The sequence below is a fragment of the Lissotriton vulgaris genome, chromosome 5 (genome assembly GCF_964263255.1).
Source record: "Lissotriton vulgaris chromosome 5, aLisVul1.2, whole genome shotgun sequence".
Classification (NCBI taxonomy): Eukaryota; Metazoa; Chordata; class Amphibia; order Caudata; family Salamandridae; genus Lissotriton; species Lissotriton vulgaris.
The window spans coordinates 1,907,055,668-1,907,078,733 of NC_141693.1; the positions used below are offsets into that span (position 1 = coordinate 1,907,055,668).

Sequence of the window (23,066 nt, forward strand, 5' to 3'; positions counted from 1 at the left end):
AACTGCAACAGTGACTTCTCCATTGACTTTCATTAGGCACAGGGTTGTGTTCCCACTCTGCACACAGCCTCCGTGGTGTTCCTGGGTACTTACCTTGGGAGGTGTCCCCGACTTCTCTGGGTCTTCTGGTCCAAGTCCCATCCTCTTCTGCAGTTCGCATTCCACTTTCTTAATATATGGTTTGGTCTCCCCCTGGAGACCTCAGTATTTTGTGCTACTTACCTTATTGCGAGAAGTGTGGCTCAATGGTTTGAGCGGCAGACCCTGATGCAGAGGTTTGGCCCGGGACCAGGGTTCAATTCCCCGCCTCGGCGTGTCTTGGGCTCAAAATTCCACGGACCTGATAATTCTCGCCTCGGTGCCTATTCCAATCATGGAGTCCCAATATGCAACTCTGGGCAATAGCTTGCTTAATCTCCACAACGGCCCCCACAACGCTAAGGATGCCTGGCCTCCCCCTTGGGGGTGCCCAGGAGTGGACGCCTCACAGGGAAAGCCAGGATAGGTTCCACAGCGGTATTCGTACAAGCGCCTTGAGACCCTTGCGGGTGAGTAGTGCGCTATACAAGTATCAATTTACATTGCAATTGAAGTATTGTGTATTTATTTTGATTTCTCAGGGTAGTGTTAGTGAATGTATTCTAATAAATAGCCATATTTGTATGTAAACACTGTGTGGTTCTTTTTCATTTGACCTACACTACATGATTAAACTGGTAAAACAAGCTGCTTAACACTCCTTCAGTGTAAGCCTGGAGGCTGCTCTCCACAGCTACAACTTTGAAGGCATTCTATGGTAATCAAAAACCACTAAAATCACTATAAGGGTTACCTGGATTAGTGCAAGGTGCATCACTTAAATAAGTGTGAACCATATACTAAGCTACCCTCCTACATGTAGCAATCTCCTTCCTCCGGCATGGCTACAGTACCCGTCTTGCATCTGCACATTGCCAACGAGGCTAGCCGGTGATGGCGGGCTAGGGATGGCCAACCTCTACTACTTAGCATCACATCTCCTGGTCAATCATGATTGGTTCAATGGTTGGTGGTCTGACCCTGCTTATAGACTGGAGCTAGCCCTACTGGGGTTCCCCCAAATATGGCCCATGCTATATGACTCGCCCATCCCTGACTCTACACCTTCAGCAACCAAGGTGGCCCTACAAGCTTGGATGCTGCTTTATGACATACTTGATGGAATGCCACACTCATGCAGCAAACACCTCACTGGCAAAGTACCTGGTTACGAGAGGTGGCGTCCTTACAGGGATTTGGACGATGTGACCTCATTGGGATCTCCCAACTGCGATGTGTTTAGTCAGGGACACACATGCACACCTACCAGTAACTTCGAGCTACATATGCATTTTCCTGTACACAGTTTTACAAATACCTTCAATTAAGACACGATCTCCACTTATATCTCTCACAGATTAATTCATTGCCCAGAGAGGGGTGGTCAGGTGGTGGAAGCAACCTTAGTGTTCCTGGGTGGGGTGAATATTGCAACCCTTGCTGCCTTACCTCCATACATGGACGAGTACAGGCAGAGGCCTAAAGTGAATGGGACTGAGGTTGAGGCTATCAGAGACACTGGGGCTAGTGTAACTATGGTCCTGGATGAGCTGGTGCTTCCAGAGAGGTGGTTAAGTGGTGAGCTTCACCAGGTGACTTATGCAGACAGCACTACCAAACTCCATCACATGGCTGTGGTGGATGTGGAATGGGGAGGTATGACAGGCCCCCTAAAGGTAGCTGTGTCTAAGGTGCTCCCAGACCAGTGTTTACTGGGCAATGATCTTGAAGCCTCTGTGTGGTCAGAGGTGGAGAGAGGACTCCATATGAAAATATTGGAGCTCCCTGAGTGGGTATGTGCTCTGACTAGGTCACAGACTAACCAGAAGGGAGGTGCTGGGCACTTGGACCTTGGAACAAAGGGCCAAGAATCCAAGGACAAGGGCACATGGCCTGGTGAGCCAGTCCAGGGAACTCCAGAGATGCAGGAAGAATCTAACCCTGATGGGGAGGATCTGGCCTATGAGGGAGGGACTCCATCCCTACCAGTACTGTCAGATTTCAAAGAACAGACAGGAACAGGTGAACCTTCCAGAGAGGAGTTCAGTCAGGGTCAGCGTGATTGTCCCACCCTTGAGAGCTTGAGGTGGATTGCTTCTAAGCAAGAGGAGGGGGATGACAGTGGATTTCACAAACTCTACTGGGATGATGGACTGTTTTAAACTGAGGGCAGAAACCACAAGGAGGGGGCTACCAGGAGGTTGGTGGTGCCCCAGCAATACAGAGAGTTCATCCTGACTTTGGGTCATGATATCCCCTTGGCAGGACATTTGGGACAGACACAGACATGGAACCGGTTGGTGAACCATTTCTACTGGTCCCATATGTCTGAAAAGGTAAAGGAGTTTTGCAGCTCCTGTGTCACCTGTCAGGCCAATGGGAAGGCGGGGGGCAAGACAAAGGCTTGATTTTGAAAGGATGGGATGGGCATTGTTGGTCCCCTGGACCCACCTACTGCATGAGGGAATAGGTATATCTTAGTGGTAGTTGACCATGCCAATAAATACCCTGAAGCCATACCTCTTAGAACCATTGATGCTCCTGCGGTGGTTAGAGCACTGCTTGGTGTGTTCACCAGAGTGGGTTTTCCAAAAGAGGTGGTGTCAGATAGGAGCACGAACTTCCTGTCCAGCTATCTGACTGCTATGTGGGATGAGTGTGGTGCTAAGTACAAGTTCACCACCCCCTATCACCCAAAAGCAAATGGTCTTGTTGAGAAAGTTCAACAAAACCATGAAGGGCATGATAAATGGGTTGTCAGAGAAACTCAGGAGGAGATGGGATGTTCTCCTCTCATGCTTACTGTTTGCCTACAGTGAGGTGCCACAGAAAAGGATTGGTTTCAGTCCCTTTGCGTTGTTGTTTGGGTACCCTGTGAAGGGGCCATTGAGAGAGTCTTTAGAGAAGCCAGTTAAAGAAGCAAAGGACAATGTGCTTGACTATGTGCTAGGCCTGAGATCTAGAATGGCAGAGTACATATACAAGGCAATCAGGAAACTGGAGGCCAGCAAGGAGCTCATGAAGCACTGGTATGCTCAAAAGGCTACTATGCCTGAGTATAACTCTAGGACAATTGGTGTGGATGCTGGAGCCTGTGGCTCCCATGGCCCTCCATGACAAGTGGAGTGGGCCCTATCCAATCTTAGAAAAGAAGGGTGAAGTTGCCTATTTGGTGGACCTTGGCATCCCCAGGTACCCTCATAGGGTCCTGCATGTGAATAGATTGAAACCCCTCCATGACAGGGCAGACATGACCATGTTACTGGTCACTTATGAGGGTGTGGAGGAGGAAACTGAGCCTGTGCCCGACCTCCTCTCCACTAATGTGCAAGATGGGTCAGTGGAGGGAGTTGTATTCTCTCCCAAATTGACAGACCAGCAGCACAGAGACAGTAAGTAAGTGCTGGAGCAGTTTGCTGGTCTGTTCTCCTTGACCCCAGACATCACTGAGTGGTGTGTGTACCACATTGACACTGATGAAAGCGTACCTGTCAAAAATAAACTGAAGGTTCAATTACCCCCAATTCCAGCATTTTAGCAACCTCAGCTTTAATGCTGGATCCTGACAGGTTGTCTGACCATGTCAGAGTCAGCATTAAAGCTGGGGTTGCTAAGATGCTGGAATTGGGGGTAATTGAACCTTAAGAGAGTCCATGGGACAGTCCAGTGTTGCTGGTACCTAAACCTAATCCTCAGGGGGGACTCAAGGAGTTAAGGTTCTTTGTGGACTACAGAGGATTGAATGCAGTCACAAAGACTGACGCTCACCCTATACCTAGAGCTGATGAGCTCAATGATAGGTCAGGGGCTGCTAAGTACATTTGATTTGACTTCAGGTTACTGGCAGATTGCCCTCACTGATGGAGCAAAGGAGAGGTCAGCATTCTCCACACCAGAGGGACATTATACATTTAAGGTAATGCCCTTTTGTTTAAAGAATGCACCAGGCACCTTCCAAAGGATGGTGAATAGGTTCTTGTCTGGGTTGGAACCGTTCAGTGCAGCTTACCTAGATGATATAGCTGTATACAGTTCTACCTGGGGCATCACTTAAGCCACCTAAGGGAAGTGTTTCAGGCCATGCAGCAAGCAGACCTGACTATTAAGGTAAGTAATTGCCAAATATGGCAGAGTTCTGTGGTGTACCTGGGCCACCTGGTAGGTGGGGGCCATGTACAGCCTCTCCAAGCTAAAATCCGAACTATCTTGGATTGGACAGTTCCTGTTACCCAGACTCAGGTCAGGGCATTACTTGGACTGACAGGGTATTACAGAAGGTTTGTTCAAAATTATGGGACCATTGTAGGGCCCCTAACAGAACTGACTTCTAAGAAGAGGCCCAAAAAGGGCTCAGAAGGCTTTTGACAATCTGAAAGCTGCTATGTGTTCAGCACTAAGGGTGGGCGTAAAATCCGTTTCGCGTCGAATTTGCGGATTTTCCGCGATTTCGCGATCCGCGAATCTCGCAAAATCGCGGTAAAATCCGTGAATCAGCCAAGCAAGGGTTACAGCAGCAGGTGCAAAAGTTGAACCTAATTTCTTTGTAACCTTTTACAAAAGGGTTACAAACAAATTAACTTCAACTTGGACACCTGCTGCTAATTGCTTCCTGGCGCCTCGTTGCCTACTTGCAACTATTCTCTGACCCTGCTCTGACCCTTGAAGCAGGGTCAGAGAATAGTTACAAGTAGGCAACGAGGCACCTGTCCAAGGAATTAAAACTCATCAGGAAGCACTTACAGATATAAAAAACAGGAAGAAGGGACCGGATGGCAAATACACCCATTTTGAGTTGTCAGGAGGGGTTAAACTAAAAGAGACCTTTACAGCACAATTTTCATATGCATTTTGCTAAAAATAAAAAGCTGTATGTTCTGTAGGGGCAACTCAGGAATCTGGCACTTCAGAGATCCGGCCTCTCTTTCTTTCTCTCTCTCCCTCTCTCTTTCCCTCTCATTCTCTCTCTCTCTATCTATCTATCTATCTATCTATCTATCTATCTATCTATCTATCTATCTATCTATCTATCTATCTATCTCTCTCTCCCTCTCCCATAAACGACTGCATGGGTAACTTCGCTATGCAAGCGGCTCGCGAAGACGCAAAAAGCCCCGCGAACACGCAAAAAACCCCGCGAACACGCAAAAATCCCCGCGAACACGCAAAAAACGAAAAATCCGCAAATTCGCACAAATTCGCGAATTTTGCGGATCACGAATTTGCAAATCCGCGGATCGCGAATTCGCAAAATTTGCCCATGCTTATTCAGCACCAGTACTGCTGGCCCCTGACTACACAAAAGAAGGTGTGGTTCAGACAGATGCTTGGAGCAAGGGATTGGGGCAGTACTGTCACAGCTAAATGAAGAGGGCCTTGATCAGCCAGTTGCCCTCATTAGTAGGAGACTTCTTCCCAGAGAGCAGAGGTGGAGTGCCATTGAGAGAGAGGCTTTTGCTGTGGTGTGGTCCCTGAAAAGGTGAGACCATATTTGTTTGGGACTCACTTTCGTGTTCAAACTGACCACAGACCTTCCAGATGGCTCATGCAGAAGAGAGGGGAGTATCCCACGCTGTTAAGGTGGTCCATTTCCCTGCAGGGAATGGACTTCACAGTGGAACACAGACCTGGGGTTGCCCATGCAAATGCCGATGGACTTTCCAGGTTTTTCCACTTAGCTGATGAGGATTACCAGGGTGTAGGTTAGTAACCCATCACCTTTCGTTTGGGGGGGCTATGTTGCACAGTCATCCTGTGCCCTGGTCACCCCCCAACTTTTTGCTGAATGGTACTGGTGGTAACTGAACCTGCCTGACCCTGGGCTCTGCCTAACCAGGCCCAGGGCCAGTGCTATGCTGAAAGAGACACATTAGAATACAGTTAAAATATCTACATACACTAGGGTACACAATGGTGTGGTGGGGCATGACCTACCCTATAAGCCCCTAGTATATAATAGGACAGGGGGCTTGAAACTACCTAGAAGTCCCTAGTACCCTAGGGCATGGCAGTTTAGAGGCCAGCAGCTCTTTTGGACTTGCATGTGTGCACTGCCGAAGCCTGAGGTCAGTTTAAAAGCAGCCCTGGGTGCCAGGACGGCTTTTAAAAAGTAAATTGTGCCCAAACGTGACTTTGGGGTTTGTGGCACCTAAAATGGATAACCTACAATGTTTTGGCATATTAGGAACCTCCAGGGTTTCCCCTAATAGTCCCAGGGGTGGGGGGTCAGATATTTATAAGATACACCCTTATAACATGAGTTTTATATCCCCTGGGTTAAGTGACATTTCACATTTCACTCCCCACATTGTGGTAAAATGCTGCTGCTCAAATTCGACTTTGATGCTAGGAGCACTGTGGAGGGAGGATCTGCAATATTTCTACAGATTCAGAACCCCTAAAGTCTCCCCTAGTTGCACATGGGCTGTGGGTCCTGTAAAAATCAGTGAAGTACTTATAACATATATTTTTATAAGCCCTATTGCTAGAAAAATGGTCCAAGTCATTTTCCCCATTGCAAAATCCCAGGCCACATAGGTTAACATGACAAGATGTTAGTAACTAATAACTCTTGATAAGAACAGGCTAGAAATCCCATTCAAACACTTCCCAGAATGGTATTAATAAATCCAACAATATCTTATTGTTGAATTTCTCCTAAAGTGTACATACAAGAAGTTATTAGACTTTCTTGTTTGTACGTCCAAATTCAGCATTATAGTGGTCTGCTGTGATTGGTCAGAGTTAAGTGGATTAGTCAAGCTGCCTTTAAGAGGTGATAAAGAGCCCCTTGGGGTTAACCAGCTCTGCTAGGAGGGCAGTGTGCTGCTGCACAGGAATGCTAGAGCAGGGGGAGGAGTCGTAAACCATGGTCTTCAAAGGCAGAGGGATGGCCACAGTGTTAGTTTCCACTCTACACTTTTGACCCCAACCAGACCTAGGATTAGGGAAGGCATGTGCAGATGGTAGGGGAAAAGTCTATGGAAATAAGCCATCCTAGGGGGTGTGTTTAGCCAGCTCTTGACTCTCTGCTGGAAAATCAGCCATTATGAATTTGGAAGATCTCGTGCACTGTGGGACAAAATAATACTACACTCTGCAGGATGTGGCCATATTTTTGGGGAGTTTGCCTGCTCCCATTGGTCAGCAGTGACCTTCTGCTTGACCCGGAGAACTGGGAATAAATATCTGAGAGGGACAGAGCGCATGGCGCACTGAATGTTGCAGGAAAGCATGTAGGGCCTGCAGTAGGAGAAAATCAAACAAAATAGTGCTTACAGACTAAATAAGACATACTGTGCAACAACAAAGGCAAAAGGGCCAGTCCTCATGGGAGGTTACAAGTGAAGACAAGGCGATACTAAGGAGGGACTAACAAGCCTATTAATGAATCAGAAGCCACCATTTAAAAATGACAATTATACAAGCCAATGAAAAATTTGAGAAGCAAGTGGGCAGAGCTTCAATCCCATACTCCAATATAGCATGCCTTGCAGAGCAGCGCATGCGCTGCCCAGGCTCGACCTAAAAAGTGAGGACAGCTCTGACAGTGGTAAATGTGTTACGGTCGACAGTGTTGGTTAAAGTGACCACATACAATAGGTGTTTACAAAGCATATTGTAACATAGAGGCAAGGTTCACATGAAATGCACATTTACGACAGCATATATGAGGGTTGGGAACACGTTTTGGCCTTCCGTCAGTTGCTTTAGCTGGCGCTGGATTACACTGCTCAAGTCCTGATGTGCAGAGAGACGGCAAAGATAAGTTTGGGATTTGTGGTTCTTAAGTAGATAGGTTGTGAGTATTAAAGACATGGATGAGAGCCTCCAGTTTCCAGATTCAGTGAGGTCGCCCATAAATGGGGGCCCTAAAAAGGAATCGTAATCATCTTGAATGCTGCATTGAGCCAACAGGGCTGGAACCATTTTCTGATAGGGACTACTACTGAGACCAAGGTTCAAAACCATGATATATGAAAAGTTATTGCAGTTCTCAAATGCTCCGAGGCTGGGTTTGGCAAAGTAACCCTAGATCGAAGTTTGTATATACATTGAGTACCAAGAATTATCCAAAGATCCATGGAGAATAAACGTAGATTTATTCTAAAAACAGTACTGGTTCCTGTTAAAATATTCAGGAGCAGCCCCGCGAGGCACTGGAGTAAAAGGTATATTGATTGGATGGTGGTCTTTTGGAAACCCAAGGAGCCGCTTCAGTTAGCTTGAACCCAAACGCGTGGTGATTGAACGTCAATCAAACACTTTGTTCCTTTTTTGTAAGCCAAAGATCTGGTACTTCTGCATCCAAAGGATATATAATGTATTTATTTCTTTTATCTTCTGCAATTGATGAAGTTCGAGCTGACAGGAATGTGCCACAGAACCGTTTTGACTTTCAGCCCTGAAATGGAATCTAAGATCTTACCAAGGTCCAAGTTTCAATTGACCCAAAACTGGCCCTTCTGAACAATCAGGTTCTCGCTTCTAACAAGCTGGCTGTGTTCCAACACAAGGCAGTTATGGCAATTGCATTAATTGCAGTGTTGCAATCTCAATGCTCTGCCCCCATGGGGGAACGATATCTGTAGCCTAACATAAAACACAGTAACGAACCTGGAGGTGTCCAGGAGGAGACATTTCTCAAAGGGGAAGGTGGGGGAAAGTATGAATAAATAGTGGGGATTGATGTTCGATTTATACAAGGAAGATTTGACTTAGGTTTTAGAACAAACAACAAACAGCCCTCCCAGGCTTTGTATTAGCATTTTGGATTTTGCATTGGTATCCGTGAAGTAAGATTAAAACTTTAACAAAATCTGCAGGCCAACACAGCGCCTACGTAGTGGGGCGGCAGCTATTGTTAAAGTGAAAGCGCAATGCAAATATAAACACGCACCGCCATTGCCAAAGCCGAATGAAATGAAATGAGAAAGAAAGTGCCTACCGACTAAAGAATGAGACCATGTAACGCCGCAAGTAAAAAATCCAGTCCTGATGGGCGGTCGCAAAAGCAGACAGAGCGGAAACAAGGAGGGATTAAGAAGCCTCATTATCAATCGGAAGCCAGCATTTACCATGGAAAATGACACCAGCCAATGAAAAATAAGGACAGGGCTTCCACACCACTTTTAAAACATACCATACTATAGCTTGCCTTGCAGCGCGAGCAACACATGCACTGCAACACTAGTCTCGACTTAAAAAGGAGTAAATGTATGCACAAACATTTTTGGGCTGGAAACTGAAAGACCAGTAAGTCTCCTACAGAGAGCTCCTATTTGGAGCCAACCCTGATATACAAATGTCTTATCCAACATGAGGAGGGGACCCCATGAAGAAGCAGGCAACGTTAGTGGATGAGACTTCAGTCAAATAAGGGAAATGTATCTTGAGTGTGAACCATTACTATGACAGTGCCAATTTAAGAAAATCCCTTTAAGAATCAGAGGCCTTTTATGTTTTTGATATTAGATTGGGAGGTTGTTAGGTGAATTATACACAATACTACTCACTGCTCAATAGTTTCTTCAATACTGAATAATTTGCACTTGGGGTTCAGACATTACAGTGGGCCCTAGAACACCATGCTGGCAGGATTCAACAGATGAAAGGAACCGGGATCACTGTCTTCTCAGTCAAAAAATGTCATATTGAAATGGCTGAGCATCTTCATGCTATGATGTCACAATGTGTATTTTACCAATAGCATGGGTGATTGCACTGAAATTACTTCAGTTTCCACAATTGGCAGATAACATGTAGATCTACATGGCCAGTGCCTGTGTTATTTGTGTTTCCTATATGCAAAGAAGGACAAGCATATTTCCCCTATGTCTCTTTCCACTCCACATCTGTGCACTCATGCCCCAAGGTTCCCACTCACTGCAATTCTGTTCTGCCTGAAATGTGAGTCTTGTGGTATGGTCTCATGTTGGACTTGATGCTTTCAGCAGGGTCATCCCTAAACATTTTGTCTTCCTCCTCCTATTTTTGCTGAATTCATTTTTGGTGGCCGTAGGACTCTGTGCACGTTACCACTGCTAAAAATGCTTGTCGTCTCTCTGTAAAACATGTTAGAATAGACTTAGGCCAAATTGGCACATTTAATTTACTTGTGAGTCCCTGTTAAAGTGGCACTACAGGTACTATGGGGCTGTAAACTAAATGCTACTAGTGGGCTTGTAGCACTTATTGTGCCACCCACTTAAGGAGCCCTTTACACATGTCTCAACCCTACCAAGTTCGACCTAGCAAAATAAACCTTTTGCCAAGCCTGTACCTTCCTTTCTAATACATATGTCACCCCTAGGGCAGGCCCTGGAAAACCTAGAGGTCATAATGCAGTGTATTAAAAAATTTGTACATGTACTTTAATATTTTACATGTCCTGGTAGCGCAAAACTATTATATTTGTTTTTCACAACTGCAAGGCCTACCTCTCCCATAGGATAACATTGGAATTGCCTTATTGCACTTAAATAACTGTAATTTCCAAATGGGAGCAGGTAACCAGTTCCTGTTTGGTGTCTTTGGAACTGGAATGAAAAATCCTAACTTATGGTAAAGTCGGATTTTAAATTACAATTTTGGAAATGCCACTTTTAGAAAGTTGTAAACAACAGGGGTTAGATCCATAAACACGTAGTGGGGGCTAGACCCTATATTAAATCGCAATCAACACAGAGTGCCCATACCACAATTACTCAATACTTGTTTTAGAAGGGTAAGAAACCAATTTATTGTCACTTACCTAGACAGCGTTACTTTGTGTCCATTATTTTATGTCTTTTTCGTATTTGCAAAAACTCATAACAGAAAGAAGGACAATAGGTTCAAATATTTACAAGGCTAAATAGACTTTGTAAATACAGTACCGGCTGGTCCAGTATTCAAGTGTTTATAAGTCATTGAGTTACTTATAATCCCCCCCCCAAACTTAGTTTTTCTCATGTTCTGATTGTAATAACTGTTGTTTGTGATGTAATTGTTATTATTTTTTTGTAATTTTTTTGTAATGCTTGATGTAAAAATGTTTTCTAATGTGTAAATAATGTTTGTCTTTACTGTATGTACAAAGTCTATTTAGTCTTGTAAATATTTGAACCTATTGTCCTTCTTTCTGTTATGAGTTTTTGCAAATACGAAAAAGACATAAAATATTGGACACAAAGTAACGCTGTCTAGAGAAGTGACAATAAATTGGTTTCTTACCCTTCTAAAACAAGTATTGAGTAATTGTGGTGTGGGCACTGTGTGTTGATTGCGACTTTTAGAAAGTTGGCATTTTCCTACCTTACCCATTTGCAGCCTGCAATCTGTTTCTGGGTCACATGACCGGGTGTAGCTGAGAGTTGGGCTTTGTATTTTCCTCCTAGATAGCCCACACTATAGGGAACTCAGATGGGCCTGGATTCGCCATCATTGGCAGGATGGGAGGGAGAAGCTGAGCAAAGCCCTTCTTATACTTGAATAGGCGTTGTCCTGTCTCCACACAAAGGATTACATACCCCTCTGTAATTAGTCTGGAAGGCAGGGCACCTGGCCATTTCAAATGAGAACCTCTGGAGGTTTCTCCCCAAATAAAAAACTCATTATAAATAGTGGACCTCAGACACAAACACTTCAGTACTTTGGATACTCTGCCAGGAAGAAGAACTGGTGTGCTTCTTAAAGGATTGCCACTCTGCTTGATTGCGGCACTGAAGGAACTGCTTCTCTGCTGTGCTGACCTGCTGCTTGCTGCACTTTTTCCCGGGTGAGAAGGACTGGATCTGCGGCGCTAAAGGATATGCTTCTCTGCTGTGCTGACCTGCTGCTTGCTGCACTTTTTCCTGGGTGAGAAGGACTGGATCTGCAACTCTCGAACCCAGAGTGACTCCAAGGGTCTGTTGGCTGGCTCCCTGAACTGAGGCCCCTGGGGCACAACAGGCTATCAACCAACCTTGCTTCTGCACCTTGACTGTGCCAAGTGGTGAAACCCCAGTCCTGGATCCATGTAGGTGGGCCTGAGGTGGTCTGAAGCTCAATTGTGGATCCAGCAGAACAAACGCATCTCCTCTGCTGTGTGGCGCAGACCCAATTAGAAGTGATGCAACTCCTCAGCTATGTGGATCTTCCTGCTACAGGGAGTCAACATCCCCTCGCAGCCCGCACTGATGCACCTCTTCAACTGCGGGGAAAAGCCTCAACACAGGCCTTCGCATCTCTCGTTGACGGCACTCTCAATGCCGGACTCAGCTTCTTAGCCCTTAGGAACCGACATATCACATCGACTGCGCAAAGCATGCCTGACATCAGACTATGCAGCGCATTCCTTGTGGATGGGATCCTTAATGACGCCGCAGGACCTCGCATCGCAGTCTTACCACATCTCGGAACCAACACATCTACAGGATTTAAGTTATTCTGTTCAGCGGGCCTAACTGGGTCCCTGTAGCCAGCCCATGCTCCATCGCGGTGGGCCTAAACTTGTGCCTTTGTCACGGTCCAGTTAGACCAGATACCACTGTTAGCGCTTTCTGCTTTTTGGCATTATTTTTCTTTTAAATTGCATGTCTCCGGTTTTGCTGATTGGATTTTTGTCACTCTGGTCTTGTTTTATTTATTAAAATAGACTCTAATTTTTTTTAACTTGTTTGGGTTCCTTTTGTGGTGTGATTGTAAAGTGTTACTGTATGAAAGATTGTATAAATATGTTACACATTGCCTCTGAGTTAAGCCTGACTGCTCTGTGCCAAGCTACCCAAGGGTTGAGCACAGGTTAAGTTAGGATTCGCTTGTGACTTCACCCAGAGAAAAATTGTGGTTGTTGCTTAAGAACACATCCCTTATTAGAACATTGGAATGTTGGGAGCTCCATTTCAGACAATGGAGTGCTCCCTCCTCCAAGGGGCGGTAAAGGCCCGCACAGCAGCATTCCAATGTTCTACAAAGGCTTCTCGAAGCTTTGAGAACCCTTTGTTTAATTTGTTAGAACATTCTGCCCTCTAGTGGCAGAATGTTCTAATAGCCTTATAGCCCTTCGTAGCAGGGCTATACCGGCAATTAAAGTCCCGCTGTCTTGTTAAAGTCCCTCGCCTTCGGCTCAGGCCTTTAACGATTCAGCGGGCCTTTAATATAGCCTTATAGCCTGCCGTAGCGGGCTACACCGGCTATTAAAGGGACAGCGGGACTTTAATTGCCGGTATAGCCCTGCTACGAAGGGCTATAAGGCTATTAGAACATTCTGCCACTAGGGGGCAGAATGTTCTAACAAATTAAACAAAGGGTTATCGAAGCTCGAGGGGATATAAATCCCTCGAGCTTCGAGAAGCCTTTGTAGAACATTGGAATGTTGCTCTGCGGGCCTTTACCAGCCCGTAGAAGCAGGGAGCACTCCATTGTCTGCAATGGAGCTCCCAACATTCCAATGTTCTAATAGCGGGTATAGCCCGCTACGGCGGGCTATAAAGCTATAATAAAATTTCCATTTATTACACCCTGGGTATGCTTAAAAAAATACTGCACTTTGCTAGACATGATGGCAGCCTGAGCCCCCCAGTCCCCACTGCAATGGAGATCAAAGTGATGTGCCTTGTGTCCCCACTAGTGAGCATCTAGACAACAAGGAGCTTCAGAGGGACAATTTTAAAACAGCTCACCCTCCGCCCATCAATTATTCAAACAACAAGAATCTAGCTACCAGGGCACTCTTCAATCTTTTTAGTAGGACCGGTATGGGGGGGTATTTACCTCAACCCAACAACTGTTTCAATAAATACACAGTCTAATGTGGTCCTCTACGCCCAGAAAAATGTATTAACTTTAAAAAAGGAAAAAAGAGACAGGTGTGTGTCAGAACACTCACAACAACATATACAAATAACTTTAGAAAATGAGTCCCACCAAAAATGTGTGTGACAAAGAGAAAGTGCCTCACGTGTGCATCACCCGAGGAGCTACTGGCAGGGTGTCACCAGCTTCCCTACGTATTTATCATTATCGGCAACTTTCTCATATAAAGTGAAAAAGATGTATAGTGTCCAGTAAAATAAAATAAATGTGTAGAGGTGTACTTAGTGAAAGAATCACTAATAAGAAAAAAGAAAGAAGAAAAGACCCAGTGAAATGCAAGAGACAAGAATGTCTCAAACAAATATTAAAAATGAGCTAAGACTCACCTACACAATTTGACCCTTAAATCCAAAATCGTGAGCTTGCTCAATATTAAAAACACAGCATGTGTTATATAGCCGTTCTAAGTAGGCCAACATTGCCTGTATTTATTTACGGCAAATTCGTAAAGCCTTGACATTTTTAATTTTTGTTTGAGCCATTCTTGTCTCTTTCATTTCACGGGGTCTTTTCTTCTTTCTTTTTTCTATTAGTGAATCTTTCACTAAGTACAACTCTACACATTTATTTTATTTTACAGGACACTTCTTTTTCACAGTTGTTGGGTTGAGGTAAATACCCGATTCCGGTCCTACTAAAAAGATGGATGAGTGCCCTGATAGCCAGATTCTTGTTGTTTGAATATTCCCCACTAGTGAGCCCAAGTTGAACTACAAAACAAGATGAGCTGTTGAGCACACAGCAGAGGCCTACTGGGAAAGGGAGGAGTGGTAATCTGAGAGAGCTCTAGGACCTCAGTCATCTCCCTGTTTTTTCACACAGCAAAGTTTCTTTCTCATCAACCAAGGCCCCAAGGTAGAATTCCCAATTGTCCCAAAGAAAACACAATTAGAATATTCTCTCAAGCCAGGATTCTGCCCTGATGTATCCCACCCCTCCTGGGGGCGCATGATGCCTTCCTTGAAACATTATCCATGTTTGCACTAGATGGAATCCCTTCCATTCAGCAATCTAAATGCTTTCTTTAAAGAGGGGTTTTGTAATGTCTCTCCAACATATTGAATATTTGAATGGACCCCGAGTACAGGCTCAAGGCGTACGGTTTGCCGTGCTAGGCTATAGCAGGAGCCATGTATTTACCCATCCAGTCACTAATTTGTCCATCCATACACACACTCATCCATTGAAACACCATAACACTCATCTATCCATTCATCCACCTATTGATTCATACTGATATTCACTACGGGACTGAGCACAGTCGACCAGGTCCTAAACTTAACATTATTGGCCGGAAAGTATGTAGACGCAAAAAGATCTTCCCTACACATGGTTTATGTCGACCTCACATCAGCGTTCGACTGCGTAGAACATTCAAAACTATGGTCAATAATGCTGCAAATGGGGATTGACCCACCAATAGTTGATTTTCTCCTTGAACTATACACCGGAGCCACAGGAAGGGTGAGATTTGGGACTGGTGGCCAATTAACTGACAGTTTCTCAATACAGAAGGGGGTCAGACAGGGCTGCGTGCTGGCCCCTTTCCTATTCACGCTCGACACCAACGGGCTAGAGGATGCAATGTTAATGGGCGTAAAAGATTTTCCAGCAGCCGGTCGTCGGCAAATTCCAGCACTATTATATGCCGACGACGAGGTAATCCTCGCCCGAACTCCAGTCCAGCTCCAACGAGCAATGAACAACTATTGCTCCTTCATGACCAGCCTGAGCCTAAAAGTCAACATAAAGAAAACTTATGTGATGCACGCTGGCAGAAGGGGGAAAAAACCTATAAAAATTTACGTGGACAATTTACCCCTTGAAAGAACGGCCACATATCCTTACTTAGGTACCACCATTGATGAGTCTTTCAAATGGAAGGAAGCCATTAATTCGCGTAAATTGGCCTTTATAAGAACTGTCGGCGCATTAAAGGCCTTCTCTCTCCGGCTCGGTAAAAGACCTCCGACCGAGATGGTCAAAATATACAATGCCAAATGCCTCAGTACAGCAACTTTTGGCGCTGGGGCTTGGGGAGGGGCAAATGTAGACCAGCTCCAAAAAGTTGAAAACTCTTTCCTAAGATTTCTACTAGCCGTACCGAAAAGTACTACCACATATGGGTGTCATCTCGAACTCGGTGTGGATTACATCTCTGACATTATCAAAATCCAACCGATTATGATGTGGCGTAGAATCTGGGCAACGGACCAATGTCAGCTTACAAGAACAATAGTCTTGGACTGTATGAAACTCGAAAATACAAAAAAGATCAGCTGGTTGGTCTGTGTAAAAACATTCCTTACAGACATTGGACATGTAAGATTCTTCGATGATCCTCCATCGATAACAGACATATCAAAGAAAGAACTAAAATCACTCTGTCTGTCACATCTATCTCAACTGCGGATGCTGAGTGAAATAGGGAAGACTTCAGTTCAGCAATGTCTATTAATCCAATCTGTCCCCACTATGCAACCATATCTTCAGTATAACTTAACTCAATATGAAAGATACCTTCTCACATGTTTCAGGTTTAATTTATATCACTATGCGGTTTTGTTTCCCAACCAAAATGACTGGTCACACAATGTCCCTGTCTGCCCCTGTGATTCAACGTCTTCACAGTCCACAATCCATGTTCTCTTTTTTTGTAAATTCTATACACCATTCCGCAGGAAGTGGATCATACCACTACTAAAGGTTCTAAAGATCCGCAGATGTCGTCCGGCCTATTTGGCCCTACAGTTTTTGGATAATAACCTGATGGCAAAATCTATCGCCCAGTTTCTCAAATTGTGTGTCAGGCACCAAACGAACCTTTGAACAGTGACAGAATACTACTTTTACAAATAAGACAGACTGATGAAAAATCTTTTCATCGAAATAGAAAAAATGTGTGTGAATTTTTAATTTAACTTCTAATATGTTTTTTATGTACTTTTATGGCTTTCAAAAAATGGAAACCGAATAAAGATGTTTTGATTTGATTTACCCATCCAGTCACTAATTTGTCCATCCATACACACACTCATCCATTGAAACACCATAACACTCATCTATCCATTCATCCACCTATTGATTCATACTGATATTCACTACTCCCTCTTACTTAAAACTAAACACATGAACTCGCTCATCCATTACGATTACTTTCTCTGATCAAAAAGTCATACCTAATGACTTTGTCAATGCCTATTTAACTTGGAGCACATTCAACATCAAGCACAAATTAGCACCTGCAATAGCTACATACATGAGGGCAGATTAATATGTGAATAAGGCAAACACCAGGGCTGGGAGGGGCTGACATGTTTCCTGTACCTTTGTGTGAATGGCTTTACCTCGGCAATATTAGCTAAGTCTAACTATATGTAAAAGAAGTACAATTATAGACGTATCTTATTAATTTATTTATCCTTCATGTAACCTCTTGGAAACAAATGTGGTGGTTTAGCAATTAAGACTGAAATCCCTGTTTCTACACTTGACCACTTTATTCCACCCGAGAGGACTCCCTTGTTCTTCTTTCACTTGCATACATAGGAAATGCTTCAACGATGTATTGATAATACGATTTTCACAAAAATATATTTTAATAGGGCATCCAACAACATACATAACCACACGTCAGCTCCTTGAATGTTTGAAGTACTTATTCCAATATGCGTAGGCCTATGTTTGGAGCAAATTTGTGACTTTTTAGGAATTTACTAGGGATTTCAGGTGCACTCCAGGGAATCTCCGACAGGTGCAGATTCACAGGAGTAGCAATATTGGAAATCATTCACGCACAGGAATTTGCTACAGGTGTACGTTTTTGCATGGGCAAAGGTGGCGCTAGATTTTATAAATTATAGTTTTATTTTACTTGATAGAACAGAGTGGCTAGCGAAACTGTTGTCACATGCTGCCAAACTCTGCCATACATCCAGAAGCGGCTCCTCCGCTAAGGCGCAGGAGCATCGGCCCACCTCTCCGAGCAGAATAAAGAGGAAAGCGTTGTTCTCATTTTATCTTTCCTACTTCAGTGGCTCAGTTCGGGGGAACTGGGCTATGTGACGTCATAGCACTGCAAGGGGAGGAGTGGTAAGTGGTAAGGGCACTCTAAGTGTACATGACGCTTTGGCCAGACATCTAGGGCCATGCGCACTTTGTATGTTTGCATGTTCTCCACCCAGGCTGCATTACAGCCCGAGTGAAGAACATGCCCAGGCCCAAAGCCCCTGCCTGAGCACTGAACCACGGTGCTAAGACCAATCTCAACACTGCCATGCAGCGTTGTGATTGGCTGAGGGAGACTGGGAGCCTAGGTGCTTCCTGCTGCCGCACTCGAGCCAGACCAAGAGGACCAGGTAGAGGCGGCCGCCAGCGCAATTCCGGGTGGGTTTAAAAAAAAAGTTTTAATTTCTCACTCCTCCTCCCCACCCCACCACTCTATATATCAATAATTCTATCCAGGAAAACAAGCACTAGGGTTACAGCATTTGGTGGAAGGAGGCAGTGCGACACCTTCCAACACCTGGAGTTACCCAGTTTCACAAGTATTTGAGGTATTATCTTAACTCGTTAATAATCACAATCAGCTGAGTATGGTCCAATTGACATTTATTAGCTCCTTGTGATACATACAGGCACCCACTGCGTATTTCGCCATGGAATTTATAAAACCATCAACTTCATCAGGGCCTAATCAAACACTTATAAAATCACCTATCATCCAGAAAAGATCCCCATAGTCTTTCTAAGTCTACTGGTAGCAAGGTTTACTCGAAAAGTATCTCTAAGGCAAAATATGTAGTCTATTTCATTTTTGTTTCTCCAAGGGGCACATATTTTGCCTCAGTAGGAATAAAGTCCTATATACAACTAACTATATCGATGATACTGGTTTCTCTTTCCTATTTTGAAAGCTAATCTATTTATTCTCTTTAGAGGAGTAGATTCGTGTGTCTCTTTGGGGAGAGAAACTGTCTGCAAATGTTTGTGGTTCCTTAACCATACGTGCTTGTTGGTGACTGGAAAGCCCAAGCCCCTGCAACTAGATTTGCTCAAAAGAAAATCCTCCTAACTGGTATAACATCTGTGTAAGTAGACCTATTTGTGAGGATGAGATCCAACCACATCTGAGGCTGTGAATTAGTGCTGACAATTTGCCTTGCAGCTTCTTTTATTGGGGCATCTGCATTGGGCATAGCTCAGTGAATTAGGTATTTCATCTTTTTGTAAACAGATGGAATTTAAAGCAACCTGTTGGGTTTTGGAAGGTATTACTCACATACTTGAGAGATCTGTAGACAGTGTCATGCAGTTGGAGGTCTCGGGTATCTTCTGAGGTAAGGCAGAACACTGCCTCGCGCCCCTTTGCACTGCTGCTTCACACACTTATTAAAATTTGCAACAGAAAGGATTCCTACCTGAAGATTCACCTCCATGACTCGAAAGAAGAAGCGCGAAGACAAACACCACCGCGTGACGGATCACCACCATCCTGTAGGAGAATCAAGGGCAAGGGTTATTATGTGCAATAAACTGTATGACGTGTGATTTCCTGTTCCTTTCGAACATGGGAGTATATGTATGGAATAATTCATCCTCAGTTGTCAGCATCAGCAATAACTGTGTATTTAATGAAGGTAGGATTGGATATGGCACCATCTTACAGGTCTTAAGCGATGAGTGTTGGAACTTCAGGTAGACAGTGATCCCACACTTTGGAAGGTCTCTCCGTGGAAACAACGGGAAGGGTGCCTGCCACTGACTGAATCTAGGCTAGAAGCGCATGGAAATTAGTCGTTCATCTGTTGATGTGATATTTTTGTGTTGGGTTGGGTAATAAACATCTGTGCGTTTGGGTAACCACCACTTCCTTATTGCAAATGCTGGAAGCATCCCCTGACGCACAGCTGTTAAATCCTACTGGGAATCACCCAGAGTTCCTCAAAAGTTCATCACAAATTTTTTAATGTTCAAGTGTTTCTTTATTTCTCAAAGAGATGTCGTTTTGATTAAATTCATCAAATATATCACTTTGAATGCATTTTAATTGTACTCAAGTCCAATGCATTTCGGTCAATTAGACCTTCATCTGGGACCACATGAGCTGAAACAAGGTATAACAAATGTCATGTCACAAAACATAATAATAATAAATTAGTACATGCTATCCATTGCTGTAATGCTACTAATAGTGACTATTTGTGAAACGCACCCAAGTGCAAAACCAACTTTTGTGTCATGGTGACATATTATCACAAAAACGCCCATCCGGGCACTCACATTTGTAGTGTTTGACAACGTCTTGCGCGTTACACTTGTAGTCACATTAACGAAACTGTCAAGGAAAACGTGTAAATACATTCAATATTGAACCTCTTTTCGTGACTATGATGGTTAAAAGAACTTAATTTCGGTGCACCGTTAACCTGGTATTCACTCACTTTCTCGACGCATTGAACAGCGTCTCCTCTCTCCTGCTCTTAGTTAGAAAACGCGGTCAGCAGTCTTCCGGCATGCGCTAGACACCGGTCCAATCATTCACCATATAACTCTGAGTACGGTACCTGTAGGTCTCTCAGTCATTCTGATTGGACGATCCCCGGTCATGTGATCGGGATATCATCCAATCCTCACCGTTTCTAGTACGAATAGCTGTCAAAGAGGCATTTCAAAACGTAAACATAATATGGCACTGTATAATGTCATCTGTCGTTAATGCGTAACATTTGTAAAATAAAAAGTAGCAATAACGATAATTAGACAACATTCATCATAATCAACAAAAGAATGATATAAAAATAGATGGCTACTACATCCACCAGTGTGAGTAAGGCAGAGCACAAAACTGTGCTTATTTCTCTCAATTATGCAAGTTCATAAATAGCACATGAATTCTACCCGGTCATTGAGTCCAAAGGGCTTATGAGTATTCAACAGATACATCCAACTATTCTCCCTCTGCAGGAGAAATCTGTTATTCTCACGACCTTCTTTTTTTTTCAATTACTTCCAGGATCGTGAATTGAAGTTGAGAAACATTATGCTTAGCTTCGTTGAAATGCAACGCTATTGTAGACTTCACATTAGCCGTTCTTATGTTTGATTTAGGTTCATTTAGTCGTGTTTTAATCTTTCTGATTGTCTTTCCTACATATGCCTTTCCGCATGGGCATTTTAGCATGTAGATGGCGTTAGCCGTATCACAGGTTGCATTGACATGTAACTTTATGTTGTGTCCCTTCATGGGGTGTGTGATCGTATTTCCTCGTATAATGTTATTACAGTGACCACACTGTAAACAAGGTCTTGTTCCTCGGTACATATCATCTATAGAACTTTTTTGTTTCAACAGTTCTCCTAGATTTTTACCTCGGGTGAAAGCAAAGATTGGTTGTTGTTCAAAACTGGGTTTAAAGTCAATTTCTGCTCTAAGAATACTCCAATGGGTCCGTATGATTTTTTTGAACTTGTGACTCATAGTTGAGTATTTTGATACCACTGTCATTCTTTCTTGCTTATTCTTGCTCCGTATCTTCAGCAGTTCTGTCCTAGGTATCTTCTTAACTTTCTCAAGAGATTGGTCAACAAGAATATTCGGATATCCTCTCTTTAGAAATCTGTCACCCATGGCTCTCAGGGTATGATCAACTTTGCTGCTCTCTGAGGTGATTCTTTTTGCTCTCATCATCTGTGATACAGGTAAATTCTTTTTCAATGAGTCTTGATGAAAACTTTGAAAATGAACGGTATTATTCCTGTCGGTCGATTTTCTGTGCATTTCTGTTTGTATTTTTCTTTCTTGTAAATTAACCCTAACATCCAGAAATGTTATCGTGGACTTGGAGGTTTCCCATGTTAGTTGAATTCTATCGTTTCTCAGGTTCAATTCCATAAGTGCTTGCTGCAACGTGTCTTCCGTGTTCTTCCATATTAAGAATATGTCATCTATGTATCGTACTATTATTTTCAAATTGTCAGTCCATGTTGGGTTGTTCAGTATATGTTCTTCCTCATAAGCCTTCATGTATAGATTCGCATATACAGGGGCTGCGCAATTGCCCATTGATGTTCCAACCAGTTGTTGGTACCATTCATCGTTAGCCTTAAAGTAGCTATGATATAGCGTGAAAATTGTCAGTTCCATAAGAAAGATCTGCATAGATTTATCATAATCAGTTGCTAGGATGGCTTGTTCCATTGCTTCGATGCCACTTCCGTGGGGTATCGAAGTATATAAGGACTTCACATCAGCTGTGCAGAGTATCAGTTCCTCATTTTCTTCAAACTCCAACTGATTTAACCTTGTCAAAAAATTGGTGGAATCTCTAATGTATGTCATCATGTTTTGTACTGAAGGTTGCATGTATTTGTCTATGAATTGGCCTGTGGCTTCGTGTATGCTATTTCTCGTAGATACAATGGGACGTAGTGGAGGGTCCCATAAGTTCTTATGAACCTTCGGCATCATGTAGAACGTCGGGCTACTGGGATTTTCTTTCAACAGGAATCTCTTTGTTTTGTCGTTGATCGTGCCATTTTCCCTCGCTTTGTTAATTAGTTCAGTCAATTTTTTGGTGTATTCTTTAGTAGGGTTTGAATTCAATTTCGCATAGGTATTGGAATCAGCTAGATGTTCTTTGATTTTTTGTTGGTACATAGTGGCAATCATTATAACAAGGCCTCCGCCTTTATCTGCCTTGGTGCATACTATCTCTTTGTTATTTTGCTGAAGATACGGAGCAAGAACAAGCAAGAAAGAATGACAGTGGTATCAAAATACTCAACTATGAGTCACAAGTTCAAAAAAATCATACGGACCCATTGGAGTATTCTTAGAGCAGAAATTGACTTTAAACCCAGTTTTGAACAACAACCAATCTTTGCTTTCACCCGAGGTAAAAATCTAGGAGAACTGTTGAAACAAAAAAGTTCTAAAGATGATATGTACCGAGGAACAAGACCTTGTTTACAGTGTGGTCACTGTAATAACATTATACGAGGAAATACGATCACACACCCCATGAAGGGACACAACATAAAGTTACATGTCAATGCAACCTGTGATACGGCTAACGCCATCTACATGCTAAAATGCCCATGCGGAAAGGCATATGTAGGAAAGACAATCAGAAAGATTAAAACACGACTAAATG

At 43.6% G+C, this 23,066-nt stretch overlaps 1 protein-coding gene across 1 annotated transcript in view; it reads right to left on the reverse strand.

Moving 5' to 3' along the window:
• Positions 1-23,066, reverse strand: part of LOC147717690 (butyrophilin subfamily 2 member A1-like) — a 141,559-nt gene that overhangs the window by 81,188 nt on the left and 37,305 nt on the right. Inside the window, exon 2 of the mRNA XM_086924481.1 lies at positions 19,332-19,405. Within this exon, the coding sequence (XP_086780607.1) occupies positions 19,332-19,404 (73 nt within the window). The 5' untranslated portion in view covers position 19,405. The remainder of the gene's footprint in view (positions 1-19,331; positions 19,406-23,066) is intronic.